This window comes from Ambystoma mexicanum, chromosome 4q (genome assembly GCF_040938575.1).
Source record: "Ambystoma mexicanum isolate Mex_15411 chromosome 4q, UKY_AmexF1_1, whole genome shotgun sequence".
NCBI lineage: Eukaryota > Metazoa > Chordata > Amphibia > Caudata > Ambystomatidae > Ambystoma > Ambystoma mexicanum.
Genome location: NC_090928.1, coordinates 39,986,825 through 40,005,561, shown reverse-complemented (window position 1 = coordinate 40,005,561; position 18,737 = coordinate 39,986,825). Strand labels below are relative to the sequence as shown.

The following is an 18,737-nucleotide window of genomic DNA, read 5'->3' as shown; positions in this document are numbered from 1 at the left end:
GGAAGCTGAAGGGGGAGGTAGTAAAGGGAACTGAATAGCTAAAGTGTAGGACCGTAGGGGAGGAGGTGGTAGAGAGCGGTGTAGAGTAGGACATTGTCAGAGACGAGGTGACAGACACCATCACCAAAATGTTGGGCAGTGAGACTTGTGACAATATGCCGGGGAATAGAGAGGGATTGTGTCAGGTGCCTAGAGAATCTGAACCCTGGGAAAAAGGGAGGCAATGAGGGACATAGCTAGTGCTCTGTCCACGTTTTAGGGCAGCCTCTTGTCCCCCTATGGCTCTGCTTGTTGCTGGAAGGCCAAGCACTGACAGCTCCACTTATAGAGTCCCCCTAGCTGGCTCCAATTGGAATCTGTAGCCAGGGTGGAGGTTCCTGTAGCCCCTGTTTTCCGGCCTTGTTCCAAGCAAGGGTATGCACCTACCCCATCCCACACCAGGGACAGTCCCCACCACCACCACCCTCCCAGGCCGATAACAGGAGATGGGCTACACCCTGCCAGAGTACATTTCATAGAAATCCCAGTGGCACCCCTCTTTATTTACAAAACATGCTTTTGACCCCTTTTATCTTAGGATTCCCCTGGCATACGTACCAACTAGATGGGAACCTGCTATGTCAGTTCAGCATTGCTTGGAGGGGTCTCAGGGGCCCTTAGGGTGAGTCTGATGCAACAGACCCCTTACCTACACTCTGGTACCAACCGTATGGAGTGCGAGGCCAGAGGATGGCCTCTGTGTGTGGTCCCATCTCTCGCTAGGTGGCCTCAGGCAGGCTGCCACACAATCCCGCTACCTCACATCAGGATACCTCCCCTCTACTCCCTTTGCCCCATTGAACCTCTTTGTATACAAACAAAAAATGGGTCTGTCTTGTCTGTCTTGTGTGGCTCTGCAGGCTGCTGAATTGCTGGCTGAAATGCTGGTGGCAGTGCTGGCTGGGTGCATGTCACCTGATGATGAAAGGATGGGGCCTGGCCCCTCTTCTTTCTTGAGGGTGGCCCGGTCCGCCACATGGGGCCAACCCGCACTCACTGTGCAGCCTGTGCTCTCTTAGGTCTTCTGGGTGGCCCCCTGCACGAGTGGGGGTCCTCTCGCTGTCACCAATGCTCCTGACACACTTTGACCCCATGATCACTGTGGTGCCTGCAGCATTTTCAATATCTTCAGGGCAGCCCAGTTAGCATGGGGATCACCCCATATCACCAGTGTAGCACGCGTACCCATCTTTACTTTAGGTGGTATCCCCGGTGCTGTGGGGATGCCGCCACACTCACTGCGATGCTCCTGCTGCCATCTTCCTTTCAGAAGGTGTCCACATGGCAACGGGGATGCTGTGAATTTTACAGCGCACGCCTGTTGACTTGTTGGGGCTTCCTGGCCCACCTCCTCAGCAATGCGTCGTGAGACGCTGGTGGAGGGCTGCTTGCTTTCACACGGGCTGCTCTGTGAGGTAGCTCAAGGTTTTCCTTCACCCGTGCTGCTTAACAGAGCACACCGGGACTTCCTCCCACCCCCTCCTCACCTGAGCTGTCCGGCAAGGCCATCCCACCCTTTAGTTCACCGCTCCACTCTCCTGCATGGAGTGGACTTCCCAGCTCTTCACCTCCCAAGCCGCTTCGTAAATACGCGGCCTGGGAGGACTTTTATGAAGGGCTTGCCTCATTGGACATGAGGCGGGCTAACACGGGGCACACTGGGCATCCTGGTCTGGGCTATCGCTCACTGGGGTGTTCTTCTCAGCCTGGGCAGCACCCTGCGTGCTGTCTGGGCCATCGATAATGATGGGCTGGTCGGTCTGGCCCTCTAGTGGGGCCGATATCCCCCACGGCTCCTGAGTTGCCGAGCTACCCCTGGAATCAGCAGCTCAGCCCCTTGTCTCACTCTGTGGGGTGGGCTCCCCAACACGCTACCCAGTACCGTAGATGAATTTATGCCCTGGGGGGTCTCTCAAGGCAGCCGCAGCACCAGTTAAGTCTTTTTATTTTTCTCTCCTCTGCTTTTTACCTCTTCTTTCAACTGTCCCTTTCTGTCTCGTTCTCTGTTTCTTTTTTAAATCCCGACTGGATTCTTTTTCTCTCCTACCCAGTCCATTCCTGGGCAGTGGAGTTCTGTTCCATTGTTCAATCCAATAAATGCCAGTGCATTTACAGTAAAAGGGAGCATTTTGCAACATGTGCATTATGCCTGTGTCAACGATGTATGTCAGGATTGTAACAGCATGATGTCACACACACAATATGTGCCAGCACTGCGACTGTAAATCCTTCTCATGAAGCTATCTGCACCCACAATACATGCCGGCATTGCCACTCTTTATCACTTTCATGATGCAGCTTTCAAACCTCCATGTGCGCACACATATATACAATGCATTCCATTTAAACATGCACGCTGTGAAAGCCTGCCATCTAATAAGGGCAGAAGCTTGAGCCGTTTTGATTTTTTTATTACCTTAAAATGATGCAGGTAATTCTGTTTCTGAAAGGGGGTCGACTAATCAGATCCACTACTTTCATAAATACTCCATGCCAAGATTATAGTGTACACGTGTGCCTTTGCTGTCTCCTGACAGTTACAGCTCTACTGTGACACGGAGCAGGCTGAAAGATCACATGGGCATCACTGATGGGTCCCAGCACACAAAGTCCCTGCAGGCAGAGGTGGCATTTAAATCTCCTGGTTTGGGCACCTTCAATACAGCTAAAGCTGTTGCAGGGTAACCACTTGAGTCTCCTCTGACCTCAACAACCACCTGACTCTGCACTTCATTTTCATTTGATGCTGACACTGATGCTCCACAGCCACTTCATCCGAGAGCCAACAAAGTTTTTAGTGTCTCCAACACAACACCACTGCTTGGTCACTAACTTCATCAAGCTCCATGCCAGCAACATTGCTAACCATAATGCTGTGTTGGGCCGAAGAAGCCCGCTCACTGCAGAAGGCCAGTCTCGGCTTCTCCACACCTGAGGCTGCTGAGTCTTACAGCACCGCTGACCCGACATTGCCTGCCATCACGAGTGCATTTGACCCGCAAGCCACCTCAGCCGATGAAAAACACTGCATTGTTAGACCCGGTGCCGCCACCTCCCCTCCGAAATGGTGCAGAAAACAGTCGTCCAGTTTGATCCCACAAAGCCTGACTCAACACTTTTGAGCCACAAAGACAGGAATACAAGGTACTTCCGAGAAACCCTGCCCCCCGCTCCACTTTCATGACCATAGTGACATTTTAGCCCCCCTTCCCTACCTTGTTCTTCAAGACAATCCTGCTAATCTACCCAGAGTGTCCTTCCATAAAGTCTGCATTCTCTGTTTTCTCTTAAAGGAGTGGGTTTTTCCTTGTTTTCTGATTAGTTGTTTGCATGTTATTGTTTAATATTATATATTTATGGAAACTTAATTGGACATTGTTGTATTTTGGATCATTGCACTTAAGTTGTTTGGGCTGCTATTGGTATCACCTCCTACCCTTCCTGAAGAGTATGCGCCACCACAAAAGACAAAGGCGTTATACTCATCAGGGTCTGTCTCTTTCACCTTTGTGATTGGGATCGCTGCTGATTTTATATTTGCGCAGGGTTGAGCAGGTGGCTTAGCCACTACTAATTCCTGCACTCCTTTCAACGTATCTTTTACACAAGGTGATAGTCTCAACGTCCAGGTACGTCACCATCCTATAAGGATCTATCATCCATCAGCAGGAAGTGGCGCTGAAGGAGCTCATAGGTTGAATGGCAAGAACTCTTAGTTGCCAAGCAACCTGTGCGACCACTGCCCACTTACTTCTGCGCCCAGTTTTTTTTCGATAAAGAGGAAGGGCGGAAGTCTAGGGGTGCTGAAACTGGAGGAGGGACCCAAAGGGGGCCCCGGCTTCCCAGCCCTCCATAGCTCTGCCACACACAGAAGGGCAAGAGGAGATCGGAAATGTCTGCCTTGCACTTTGCCTTGTGATTGGCCTGCAGTTGTTTCGAACAGGCAGAGGGGAAGGCTGCACCAGTTGTAACACATTTCTTAGTACATCCCTCTGTGATATTCAGATACACTCAAGAATAAGTTCAGCACATGCAGTGCCGTGCCCCTAAACACAGATTTCTTAAGGGAAAAGTTCAGATGGAAGATGAATTGCTCATGAACTGAATGTCTTCCAGAATAGGCGCCATTTGACTTTCCTACTTGTGTGAGCAGTTGGCTCTCACAGATGGGGAGCAGGTGCAAGTGGATCTAGGTCCCCTGGCGCCTTCCTGCCTGCCACTCTTTTTCACCACTTAGCAAGTCCTGCCCACCTGGTGCCTTCCTGCTTCCCGCTCTTTTTCACCACTTAGCAAGCCCCGCCCACCTGGTGCCTTCCTGCTTCCCGCTCTTTTTCACAACTTATCAAGCTCCGCCCACCTGGTGCCTTCCTGCCGCTCTTTTTCACCACTTAGCAAGCCCCGCCCACCTGGTGCCTTCCTGCTTCCCGCTCTTTTTCACAACTTATCAAGCCCCGCCCACCTGGTGCTTTCCTGCTTCCCGCTCTTTTTCACCACTTAGCAAGCCCCGCCCACCTGGTGCCTTCCTGCCTGCCGCTCTTTTTCACCACTTAGCAAGCCCTGCCCACCTGGTGCCTTCCGGCTTCCCGCTCTTTTTCACCACTTATCAAGCCCCGCCCACCTGGTGCCTTCCTGCTTCAAACGTTTTTTCACCACTTAGCAGGCCACGCCCACCTGGTGCCTTCCTGCTTGCCGCTCTGTTTCCCTACTTAAGGAGCCCTCCAGCTTCTTTTCCTTTGCAGATGGGGAGCAGGTGCAGGTGGATCTAGGTCACCTGGCCTAAGCCCCGCCCACCTGGTGCCTTCCTGCCTGCCGCTCTTTTTCACCACTTAGCAAGCCCCGCCCAATTGGTGCCTTCCTGCTTGCCGCTCTTTTTCACCACTTACCAAACCATGGCCACCTAGTGCCTTCCTGCTTGCCGCTCTGTTTCCCTACTTAAGGAACCCTCCAGCTTCTTTTCCTTTGCAGATGGGGAGCAGGTGCAAGTGGATTTAGGTCACCTGGCCTAAGCCCCGCCCACCTGGTACCTTCCTGCCTGCTGCTCTTTTTCACCACTTAGCAAGCCCCGCCGACCTGGTGCCTTCCTTCACCATCACTGTCTTGTGGCCAATGCTGGATTTGACTTTTATGGACTTCATTCATCCACAGTGCGTCACTCTTTCTCAACTCTCATGCTGAACTTCCTTTGCATCTTGTACTTATGGTGGCCCTGAATCATGCTGTTCCCATCTTCATCTTGTATCCTGGCTTGCAACATTATGTGTTACTAATGACTTCGGCAATTTTATTCGCTCTCCACTCTTGCTTCTCCACTCTTTTTGACTGCTTACTCTCTTTTTTCTCCTCCTTTCCCTTCTCCCTTTTCCTATCTCCTCCCCTTACTTTCTTCTATGCACTTACTCTATCAGAATTGTCCCTGGACCTAATATGATAGCAACCTCGTCTGTTTCCTCCACCCTCCCATTACTGTTTTTTTCCTCCCCACCACGCCTCCGGCACTATCTGAAATGTCGTCAGGCCTAGTATGATAGTCGCTTGTTTTGTTCCTCCCCTCTCTTTCTGCACGCCTCTCCCTCACCTTTTGTTTTTCTCCGGCTCTACCAGAAATGTCGTCGGGCCTAGTACGGTAGTCACCTGTCTGTTTCCATTTCCTTCCCACTCTCCCCCTCCCTTCCTTATCTATGTTTTAGCTCTTGCACTATCTGAAATGTCGTCAGGCCGAGTACGATAGTTAATTTCACATTTCCCTTGTTCCCTCCCTTGCCTTGAAGCGCTTTGAAACACATTGTGTATAGGCGCTATATAAATAAACGATCATATCATATCAATAGAGAACTCTTTTCGGAATCTGGAACTTAGTTCTTTGTGACAAACATATTTATCAAACCACCCCTACCCACAGTGTTAACAAGCATGTGCTTGTTGTAGGAGAGTTCAGATTGCTTCACCTGCTTGTAAATGAAGTCCATGGAGAATCAAGCCTACTTTTTGTCACTTTAATGCCACCCAATGCAACTGGTAGTTGAGAGAGTGACTAAGTTCTGCTGGTTTCTGTAAATTCGAATGTTCGGGTGCTTGGATCCAACATGCTGCCTGAGATAACACGTGTACATCTTTTTTTCCCCAGGGGGAGATGCCAAGCTCTTAGTGATGCTGTGTGTGTCTCCCTGCCAGAAGTACTTATCAGAATCACTTCAGTCTTTGGGGTTTGGCTCTCGAGCACGGCAGGTCCAGAGGGGACCAGCCAAGAAGAGAAATGTTTCAGCAGTGAACAGGCCAAAGTGAAGGACGGTCACATAAAATAGCATCTGCAACTCTTTCAATGCCTTTTTCTAAAAACGGTGTTTTTTTTTCTTTCTACAAAAGCCCCTCCATGTGATATTGCAAGTTCATTCATGTCCTTGGTTTGTTGATTTTAAATATATATTTGTTGAACTGGATGCTCTAACTCTCTTTCTTCACAGAAGATCGTGGTTCTGGCATTGGAATTACAATTCTGTCTATTTCTGGGAAATAAACGTTCTGCAATCAAACCAGCCGTGTGTCGTTTTCTCTGCAACTAGTTTTTTCCACGGTGGGGCCCTTGGTGTGGACAGAAATGTGCAAGCATAATGACAGGGAAACGTTTACACACTGTAGTGAATTGCAAACGAGCACAATTGCAAACACAAAAATAACAGTCCACGAAATTTGCAAATTACAAAACGAATAGAATAAAATGACAACTGTGTGGCGAATCAGGACATTAACTATTTATTTATCTTGTTTTTTATAGTAGCATTTCCACGTTTTTTGGTAAGAAAGCTTCATGGTCAGGGCCGAAGAGTGCGGGTGGTGGCGGGGTAGTCCAGATGGAGCTCGGATGAGGGCTGAATTAAAGGAATGGACGAATAAATGCAAAGAGTCCGAAAAAAGGCAGATCCTAAAGAGTGGATGGAAAGGTTTATAAGCAGCATGAAGCCTGTCCAAAGACATCACTGAATGGATCAATACAGCCACCCCTCACATGAACAACTACTATGCAACCAACAGCTGTGAGCAATGGGAAAACACAAGAGAGCTGCAACAAGCTGAGGGATCAACAGGCAACTTAAAGCCAGAAGCCAATTGACAAGGGTCTATGTGGTAACAACAGATAACTAAGGTATCTGGGATGAGTGGGATAAAAAGGGAGCAGAACCAGCAGCTTAATCTCCCTCTGCAGTTCATGATGAACCATTGCTCCCTCTCCTATTTAGATTTTGCCTTCCCTGCAGTGATCAATAAGTCATCCATATTTTCTGCAGTTTTAAGTAGTGCAGACACTTCTTTTTTGGCTGAAATGTCTTTCTGGTCGGCATGTTCGCTCATCTGCTTCTTGCTCTACATACCTTGGCACCACAACTACTGGGCCTTGCATCATCTGAAACTTTTGGATCCTAGCTAGGATTGCTCTTTGTAATTGCATTACTGAGCAATGCTCCATCTTGTGTTGTGTCATAAAACCAAGTGGGTGGCACAAAAAAACAATAAACCAAGAAATGCATACGATGGGTTTTTATTTGCAAGATTCTTGGATTCTTCAAAATAGTCTCACTTCAACTTACAATATCTGGTCAGGCTAAAGGTTTCCCTGCACTCCTTTTCTCTCAGTTACTTGAGTCACTCCTCTCTGTATCAGTCTTAATGGATTCCCACACCCTTCTTCTCTCAGTCTCACCTCTGTGCTGGGTTTAAGGGTTTCCCAAACCCTCTTCTGTGTAGTTAATATGACCTTCGGAGGCTCCTGTAGATATCACAAGGTTTTCTTCTTCTAACACGTGTTGATATAAGGAAATAATCCATCTCCAGCACCCCATGGAACCTGAGAAAGGCCTTGTCACCTCCTTATTCAGGGGTCCTCCTTATATGTATCCTTCTCAGCACCTGTCCACTCCTATTCATTTCCTGTCCCTCTTCATCGTGCTAAAATATGCCTTCTACCATGGCTCCAATCCCTTCAAATCGGGTACTCCCCTCTGCATTGGGCCCAATTGGAATCCTTTAACCTTCATATGCTGTCTGTCTGTTTGCTCCTCATGTTCTTCTCTAAACGTCTCCTTATCCCCTACTCCCTCCTTCTGATGTTCATCAACCTCCTTGTTGTCTTCCTTTACCATCTTCTCTTATATTTGAACAACATCCTCCTTATCTCCTACTGCCACCTCTTTTTCTTCCCCTCTGCTCTTCAACATACTCTCAAAACTCCTGTCAACACCAGCTTCCAGAATGACCAGCTCACTTCAGTCTCCTGCGACAACCTTTTCGCAACACCCACACTGACTGTGTGGGTGTTATATAGCCTTGAAGCCCTTCACCCTGGGCCAGATACCCTGTGAAGATCTGGCATGTGTGCTGGTAATTCGGTGAGGGACAGGGTGAGGGACAGGGTCTAGCTAGGGTCAATAGGTTTACCTGGATCCACTAAGTGACTAGGTTTTAGGTTTCTGCTTACCAGAGTCTTTGCCCGTGGTTCGCATGTGGTGCAAATAAGGTCTCTCCTCACCCAATGCCAAGGCTGTCTAATGATAAACAGACTGGCCGGGCAAAGGGAAGAATAAACTCCCCTAACAATTAAAAACCCTTGGCAAGAGGATGAGTCAGTGTAGTGGTAAAGGTCGAGAACACCTGTAACAGAAGAACCAACGAAGGCTGAGGGAAGAGAGATTGCCCACAAATTACTGGTGTGAACAAGGCTGGAGCCGGAACAGTAATCTGAGACAGCAAGTGAGTATCGAACGAGGAAGATCACAGAAGCCAGGAGAGAGTGAGGAGAACAGGCTCAAGGAAAGCCAGGAATAACACTGGAGTGGAAAGAGCGTTCATAGAAATAGGCCAGGAGCGTTACCGGCAACAAGAAAGTTGCAACGCGGAGCGTTGACTGTGTCCGTAATACTCAAAGCCCGGGAACGAGACTCCTCCCCCTTCAGAACGGGAATCTCGTGCAACCATATCTTGGTTGGCACTTCCAAGACGCCCTAGTGGTTGCCGCATATTAGGCAGCACCATATTTTGGTTGGTGCAAACGGGTTCCTAGTTGGCGTCACGCACGCCACCTGTCGTACAGCGACCAGGGACGAGTGCGGCTGCTGACACTACGAAGGCTGACCAAGTCAATGGTTGGTCCACTTTCTTGGATTTTACATATGGCTTTGCTTTGGTCTGTAGGCAGCAGTGGGAGCTGTGGTATGCTTTTTAACTGCGGCCAGAATTGAAAATTCATGTAAATGTAGGGTAAGTAGTTTAACATTTCCTACGTCACCTATGTTCATTCCGTTCATGGAGCGAGTGCTGATGGCAATGTCGGATCAGTCAGAGGTATTATGTATACTCGCCTCGCAAGCCACACTGGAGATTTATGAGAGAAACTTGGCATATGCATGGACCTGCGAGCAAGGTCACACAGGATTTTGTGTAGGGACCCTGATGTTTGAACAGGCTCCGGCGTGGGACAGTGGTTTCTCGTGTGATGCATGCTATGTGTTTCTTTCACCGTTTGGATTCATGAGCTCTCTTGTATGGACAATGTCACTATGAAGATGCTTTGTCAAAATTAGGGAATGCTTGCCACTATGGGTCTAGGATTGCTGGTAATGGGTGGGTAGCTGGCCTTTCTTATGCTAAGGTTTCCTATAAATGTTTCTTAAATGGTCTACATCATTGTTCAATGTGGTCTACATCATTGTGGCTGTCTGTGTTACAATCCCCTGCCTCATCTTGGGGCAATGTGGGGGTGAACAGGGTATCCTCTACACTCCACCACTGGGCCCATCATCTGCTGGTTTGGAAAGGTGCACATCCCTTTTTGTTACCTCACTGGAAGTCCCCAGAGACGGCCTTGCTTCAGTCTCATCCACCAATTTAGGAGATCAGCTCTAGGCCAAGCCTCTCCCTCTGCTACACAATTCTTCTCCCCACTCTTTTTGGATGTGCTGCTTATTTTTTTCTTTCCTCCCCTTTCTGGTTCCCTCACCTTAATTCCTCCTTCACATACTGAAATGCACTAGGTTGACTGCATCTCTTTTTTTCCTCCTCTCCTACTGTTCAATTATTGTTCCTCTACTGCCTCTTTGCTTCTTGTCCCTTTTTGAAATGATCCTCCAATCCTGCTTGCAATAACTTTTCCTCCTCCTCTTCTCTTCTCCCAAAAAGACAACGGGATGATACCTTAGTTAGTTAGGCTAACATGTTATTTATTTACAAGCTTTCGTAATCTTCAGATTACTTCATCAGCAATAGGAAGAATGAAGCACTTGAAGCACTCCTCAGTAGGTCCTGTCCCACCTTGCAGCTGGATTGGCCTCAGTACGGGCAGTTTCCTTGCAGGCCACCTCTCTGACGTGGGTCACTCTGCACCCATGGCCAGGTCCAGTAGGGTTCTGCAGCTCTTCACATCCCAGCCATTCTGGCCGTGGGGCTGGCTGACTTCCCTCTACGGCTATCGCTATCTTAACCCAGGTGCACCATGAACGCAGTCCTGGGCTTTGCTCTTCTCCAACCCGCCTGGTCTGACCCACGGGTGGGAACTATTGCTCCCAGGCCATGCTGCGCTGCCTGGTCCAGGGCTTGTTTCTTGTGGGCCGATATTTCCACAGGCCTTGAACTTTAAGCCAGGCTGCTCCTGACATACATGACCTTGCTCAGTGGCTCCTGGAAGCCCTGAGGGGGGCGCTTTAGGCCACAGCATTGCATGGAACATCCATGCAGACTCTCCCACCTCTACTCTATTGAACTGTCCTACCCAACAGTGGTTTCTAACAGCTTTTTTCATTCTGAAGTCGTTGAGACAGGAAACTCCACAGCCCCTGCTTTAGGGGAAGCCTACCTGTTGTCCAGTCCCTGAAGATTCCAATTGTTCCCTACAGTGAGGACACCTTAGTACAGTTAGGTAAGTGAGGTCCTAACCACATAAATGCTTAATAAATTAACTTTAATAACCCTCCATTGTGTCTGTGTTTGTATTTCTTCATTTACCCTCCCTTCATTCCTTATGATATTTATACATGTGTGTATACGTAACCACCAACTAACCAGGCCTCATTTGGTCCGAGTATTACAGAAGCATGTAACCCCAACCTAAGTGGGCCAGGGTAGTTCAGGGGTGACACATACATGTTACAAAATGTTATTAAATACTTAGCTTTTTTAAATGATTGTGGGTTATTGTTCGCAAAATGCAACATTTTACATTGTCTACAATTAAAATAATATGAAAGCAACATTTTTTGAGTACTATAACTTTGAAAACAGCTTTACAATGTGGTATCCATTCAGTTATGTGAACATTGATAGATTGCACAATTTCAAGTAACATTCAAAATATATTAGTACGGTCATACATTCTCTGTTTTCTGACAATAACGACTGGAACAATGGTAATAATCTTCATATGATACTTACTACGGTGCTCACTATAGATTGGGCCTTCATGTTTTTTTTTTTGTTAATGCTTTTCTATGTCTGCTTTCGGGTTGCAATGTATAAGAGACAGTAGTAGTTCGCACCACTGCTGTCCCAAGAAATAAGATAGACAGTAGGATCTGAAATAAACGTTCTGTTCATTATACAATAAAGCTGGTGTGAAAATGGGCATCTGATATGCCCACATTATCAGTAATTGTGGATGTCATTACGGAGATGTTTGTCTCCCAACAGGGACGCCATTTCACCAAAATATAAGGGGTAGCGGAAGTGATATCACACGAGCCTTGACCCCCTGATGACATCCCAAGAAGTGATGTAATTTGACCCTGTCCTAAATTGGCATCACAGGGCGTGATGGCAAACGACCTTCAGATTTTTTAGATGCATCTAGCACCCGTGTTTCCAGGTGCTCTCATTTCAGCCAGATATAAGAACCGAGGCACAGAGGGAGGCATGATTTGTCCACGATTACACATTTGGGAATGCAATTTTCCAGATTCGACATGGGGTCTATACGTAAAATAATGCAGTATTTCTGACAGAGTAACCGAAATCTGTAATGCAGGCTACAGCTAGTGTATGAAACATCTATTGATCAATGGACACAGTACTACGTGTAATCGGTGAGGTTGCTGTGTTAAACAAGGCAACAAAGCACTGACCTGGGGAGGTGTGCGCTGCTGTTTACCCAGGTGAAAAATGCTGCACGAGCAAGGCCTGAAAATGTAATCATTGACCAGGATTTAGTATCAACAAAATTCCCTGGTTATAGATGTATATATGATTGAGCTACCTCTACGATACAAAACACCTATTAGATTGGTTTGCGAGCACATTGGGGAGTGCACCTTATAATGTTATCCTTGCTGGAGTATAATACCTGAAAAGGTTCAATCAATATACCCAAGACCTTCCTCATAGTTTTAATAATCTAAGCGTAATACTGGGTGCCTGAGGACTTAAAAAGGACCCCATTTAATGTAATATCATTGCTACACACATATATTCATAGCACCACACACACAGTTATTTAAAACTGAAAACACCCACAAGTTGCTTCTCACCGGGGACTCACTGGCAGACTTCAAGGCGCGCACTGCACACTACCCCTTTGTCAGACCCACTGGTGTCCAATGGTCTAGCACAAAATTTGTCAGCTCCCTGCGAGCCATGCTGTGGGGGCCCCCCAAGCTCCTAAACAAAGAACAGGGCACGCCACACCCTGGGCTGGTCCGGAACACTGCGTGTGCCCAATGTCCATGATGATTATGCCGCTGCAGGGGCATGCACTACTGCAAGTGAAAGAAGTAAATATGCTATTCAATCAAAGCTTAAATCTTTAACGTGACATAGAGAGAAGGGGGAGGTGCCTGGTCCACAAATATGCCAGCAACCAGTGATGGCCGGTGAGTTATTTTTTTGGAGGGTGTAAATATTTGCCACAAGTATGTGATTGCGACTGAGCATAGTGAGGGAGCACGAACTAACGAAAATGGGTTGGGGGAGGCAGGGGGGGGATTCCTCTCCCTCCCCAGAGTAAATGTTTGAATAATGGGTTAAAATGGTACATTACACAGCACACTTTCTGGGAAAATGTGGGTAAAAGGCCAACAATTCGTTTTGTAGGGTGTAGGGTAAATCATGAAAAAAATTACAATAAGTGCAAGTCCCCAAAAGTGCACATGGCATTTCCCAATGCATTATCATGCCGGTCTCTGCAATATATGTCAGTATAAAAAACATTTGTATGCTGGCTGTGCCCATACATTTCCATGCTGGCTCCACCAACCATACTTATGGTCGCTTTAAGATGTTTTTGGCACCAAAATGCCAGTCTAGCCAGTGAATGGCACACATGAACTTGCCTTTGTCCAAAAATACCAGTAAAACATGCAAAGTCAAAAAAGGATGTGGCAAAAATGCTCCAGTGATCCCCAGTCTCCCTGGGCCTTACACACACATGCATCCCCTTGCACCCACCGGTCACTCACCCATACATCTCCTCTCGCACTCACTCACACTGGATTCACCACACAGGCACAAACCAAACCCCACCCAGAACATTCGAAGACACACTACCACATGTATGCTCATTCACCCACCAGTCACTCACTGACACCTTCTCTTACATGCACTGATTGCATTCTCTACACAGGCACACACCATCCCACCCAGAAAATAAAAAAAACACACCATCAGATTCATACTCATTCACCCACCAGTCACGCAAACATACACCACACAGGCAAAGAGCCACCCACCCAGAACATTCAAAAACACACATCACATCACATCTCATTCACCCATCAGTCACTCACACCTTCTAGGAAAATCCTGGTTCCTGTATATGAGCTGCAGGGAAGCCGAGGGGGAAGGGGTTGGAGCTGAACGTGGCATGTGATATGTGCCACATGTCACGGTCAGCTCCAACCCCTACTGAGTGCCTATCCAACCCAGCCTTCACCCTGATGGGTAAGGACTGGGCCGGGGGCCCACCAGAACTGGTGTAGCTTGTCTCCCCACCCAGCGGGAGGGCCCACTCCTCCAGGAGCACCCGTTTCGTTTGTTCAAAAAAAATTTTTTTAATGTTGTGGTTGCAAGGGTGTCCCCAGGGGTTGCAACTGTTGCCCCCAGGGGTCGCAGTGGCAACCCCCAAATGACGTCCCTGTCTCCCAAGTTGAGCGGGCACGCCACTGCATCACTTCACTTAAAGGACTGAGTTTTAACTGTGGGCGGAAGAGCAGAGTACAAATGTTAACCTTTAAAACATTTCTGGAATTCCATTGCAAAATTCAAACTTCTAACCATGCATCATTTAAAAGCAAATTAGTTATTATTCCAAGAATAGCACATGACCCCATAATTAGGGGAACAGTAAAAAGGGCGGTATTTCAAGTACTCCCTGTTGTTACCAATGCGACCTAAATAAAGAAGGCCTAAACGTTGTAAAAACCCGAGACGTAGGTTGTATTTGCCCTGCAGATCATATCTCAACGTGCTTAGCTACTATACAGCCGTATTTCTTGTGCTCCCCATATACCCTTTTCGGGAAAAATGAGAGCGTTCCAGAGATCCCTCCCTGACCTCTGTCGCTGCTTGGCAAGTGTTTCTAACCCATTTGCTTCAAGATGGAGTTAGAACCAATTTTGCTATTGATTCATACGAGAGAGGGATAGTTATTTTGACACAAGGCCAGGCTATCTCATTCAGGTAACGTAATAAAATGTTCATTGTTTTCATGGCTTCTTGGAAGTGTAAAAGAAGTACCTTTTGATGGGTATTTTCAATTTACATGACGTTTAATTCTTTTTTGGTGTGGTTTTATGTCTGTTTCTGCTTTGCAGATCACTGAGTTTTCCCATGTTATCGCAACATTACAAAGCCCTCGCCCACGTAGCAATTCTCATAATGGTGAGCACCAGGGGGTGCAACGAAAACAAAATGTTGAGGGTGTGCAGGGGGATGGGGGGGCGGCGGGGGAATTGGCTAACTGGTGATGGGACGGGCCACTTTAGAAACTGGCCGGGGCAAATTTGGAGGTTCTGCCCCCTCTATTCTATCCCTGGGCTGTCCGGCATGGTTCCCAAGTAAGCACAATATGCCAGTGAGAATTACCAAGTGATTGGATTTAAAGTTAACATACACATTAAGTTGCTTTGATCATTTGTATATCTAAAGCACAGGTATCCGATCAGGCATCAGGCTTTAAGCAAAAGTGACCACCAGGGGACCAGACGGTAGTAGATTGGCCACCGCCCTTCCCTCTCCCAAACTCCCCACACTCCCCCTACTCCTACCCTCTATCCGTCAAAATCAGCTCCTCGGCCCAACATTACACATGAGCGCGCGCACACACACATTTACACAACAATCACTCTTTTATTTAAACATACCATTCACTCGTGCCCCTATTCAACGTACACTCGCTCATTCACATGCGCACTGAGTCCCCCATTCTTCATGCACTCCTTCACACACACACATTACATAATACATATACACACTCCTTGTACACATGCATACATACATACACATTGAGCTAACATACAACAATGCGTCCCACCGCTCTCTGCTTAACAAAAAGCAAGTGTGCACATCAGTAGCTCCCTCCCCACGGATGTGAGCCAACATAAAACAGTGTTATGTGTTCTTTCACATTCGAGGGGAGGGGGCTGATGCAGGGGCAGCTTGTCCATAATGGGCGAAGGGCATTGATGCACCAGGTCTTGGCCCTCTAAAACCTATTATAGAAGAGCCAGCCCGTGAAATTCAAGCACTCCCTCCACTGTTTATTTCAGTGAAGGGAGTGCTCTTAACTGTCAAAGGGAAACACTGTTTCCCTTTGACAGTTAAAGTTCCTTAGCTATGCAAGCTCAATGAGCCATGCAAGGCTCGGGGTGTTTGCTTCCCCAGCCTCACATGGCTCATTGGAAATGCTTGCTGTGGAACTGCATATTTGGATGTGCAAGGGGGCGCTCCTGCACCTCCTCCCACATACAGAGTGGAGTGGGGCGTCTCGTCACCCATGCTCAGACCCATCTATGCAAGAGCAGAAACCAGGAAGCTTCCAGATTCCCGTTCATGCTAGCAGTGGCCTGAGCGCTGGTGAGGAAAGATCTGCGCCAGAAGGTAAAATTGTTATGTTCTTTTTTAAATTTATATTATGTTTATGGATGCGTGCATGCTTGTGTTGTTAGGTCAATGAATGTATGATGATGTATGCTGGTGTGCATGAGAGCGTGATTGCTCTGTGCATGTTGTGCAAATGTGTGTGTTTGTATGTTCATTTATTTATTTAAATAATTTTATGGATGCGTGCATGCGTGCGTTATGAGTTATGAGTTAGATCGTGTGAATGAAACAGTGTTTGCTGTGTGTACGTTGGGTAAATGTGTGTGTTTGTATGTTTATTTATTATTTAAATATGTGTATGGATACATGGATGCTTGTGTAATGATTGAGTGCATGAAGGGTGCTCGTGTGAATGAGACAGAGAGTGCTTGCTGTATGTATGTTGTGTAAGTCTGTGTGTTTGTATGTTCATTTATATATTTAAATATGTAAATGGATGCATGTACGCTTGTGTTATGAGTGAGTGCATGATGGGTGCTTGTTACTGTGAATGAGTCAGCGAGTGCTTGCTGTGTGTATGTTGTGTAAGTGTGTGTGGATGTTGTGTTTGTGCTGGTCCGAGATGATTTTGGGGAGTGGGTGGAAGAGGTTTGTTTATGTTTCTGTTTATTGTGTTTATATAGTGCTTTACGCCAAAGTGCTTTACATTATAACAACAGGGATACAATAAAAACAGTAGAAGCAATTACAAAATATGAATCAAATCAGTAATACAGTAAGTAGAACAATTTGCCAGTGAAGATAAACGAGGGAGGAGGGGGTGGAGAAGGGGAAGGAAGTGGGGAAGAGGAATAGGAGGAGAGGGGACTTAAGAGGAACAGAGCAGGGAGAGAGAGGTAAAAAGAGGAGCGTGAAAGGGAGGAGAGAGGAAGGTGGGAGGAGGGGATAGGAGTGTCAGGGAGGGGAGTGGAGAAGAAGAGATTTCAAGGAGACCCGAAAGGAGGAATAGGTGGGGATGGAACTGATAGAGAGAGGAATGGAGTTCCAGTGGAGGGGGGCAAGGAGCTGAAAGGAGCAAAAACTAGAGGAGGCATTTTAAAAATGCCTTTGTTGCACAACCCCCCTCCCCACCAGCCAAAATTAGCTCTCCGTCTGAGGTGCTGTGGGGCTCAGGGGACAGGGATGGTATTTTTTTACTGGACATTTATGATAGATGTCTAGTAAAAAAACACCATACATGCCCCCTGGCCCTCCAGCACCCTGCATACACACATAATCACTTTTGATTGTGTGTGTGTGTGTGTGTGTGTGTGTGTGTGTGTGTGTGTGCTTAGCGCTGTGGGGCCCAGGGGACAGGCATGGTAATTTGTTACTCGATGTCTATGATAGATGTCCAGTAAAAAAATACCATCACCGCTCTCTAGACTCGAAGTGCCTTGCATACACACATAACAACATTGATTGTGTGCGTGTGTGAGGAGCTCTGGACCCAGGGGATAGGCGGACCATTTCTTTTACTGTGCATCTATGATAGATGGCCAGTAAAAAAAAAAAAAACATGCCTTACTCCAGTGCCTCCCAGTGCCTCGCATACACACAATCACATTAATTCTGTGTGTGTGAGGCACTGGGGCACAGTAAAGAATGGCAGCCCAGTCTGTTGGGATTTCTAGAGCCTCACATGCAATGTCAAGCCTGACCCCCAAGCCCACCCAGTGCCTTGCATGTACACACAATTAATTATCTGTGCATGTGAGGCACTGGAGGGCAATGAGGGAAGGAATGACATTTATTAATGGGCATCTGATAGATGCCCAGTAAAAAATACCATGACTGGACCTCCCAGCACCGTGCATGCACACAATTATGGGGGTGACGCTCTGGGCCTCAGGAGATGGACATGGCAGTTTTTCCTTGGCATCTATGCCCAATAAAAAATCCCATGACTGTACCCTGGGACCCCAACTCCTGACACGCATCTGCCACCTGGGCCTCCCAGCGCCTCGCAACCACACAATCACATTCATCATTAATGTGATTATGTCTGACTGCAAGGCGCTGGCACATCATGGAGCAGGCATAGCATTTTGTACTGCGCATGGTTAATAAAGCAAGCATGATAAGTGTTATTATGTACCTAGACTACATAGTGTGGAAGCCCCGCCCCTCAGCTCACATATTGCAGGGGCAGGGGGTTGGAGCCTGATTAGCACAATGGCGTTGCACAACTGGGGACCATCGGTGGCATCTTGATAAACCTACTTCAAGGACGTGAACAGGGAATAAACACAAGCCCAGGTATACTCACATTCTTACCACTGGGTGAACATCAGGTTTGTCTACACATCTTTTTGATCAGTTTTACAATGATTTCATTAAAACGGTTCATTTTCGTGTGCACACATTGGGCCTCATTACGACCCTGGCGGAAAGTGACTGACCGGACCGCAACAGCGTAAATAGCGTTTCCGCCATTGCACGAAGGAGCAAAGTGCGGCCAATCACGACCCATCGGGCACGAGCATTACGCCATGGCGGAATCCGAAAGGCTGCGATGGCGGAAATGACCCCAAAACGGCCCTTACCGCCGCCGTACGCTGCACCAGGTGCAATACCGCCACCCATCTTAGCGGTCACCGTAATGAGCGGTCACCGTAACGAGCGTGCACCGCAAATTACGGCCACCG

General features: G+C 47.5%; 1 protein-coding gene across 3 annotated transcripts in view; it reads left to right on the top strand.

The window, feature by feature from the left end:
- KIF25 (kinesin family member 25) overlaps positions 1-6,563 on the top strand; it is a 1,016,252-nt gene extending 1,009,689 nt beyond the window's left edge. For all 3 annotated transcript variants that reach the window (XM_069607411.1, XM_069607412.1, XM_069607410.1), the window contains one exon: positions 6,164-6,563. In XM_069607411.1, coding sequence (XP_069463512.1) covers positions 6,164-6,321 — 158 coding nt within the window. In that variant the 3' untranslated portion in view covers positions 6,322-6,563. The remainder of the gene's footprint in view (positions 1-6,163) is intronic.
- Positions 6,564-18,737: the final 12,174 nt, after the last annotated feature.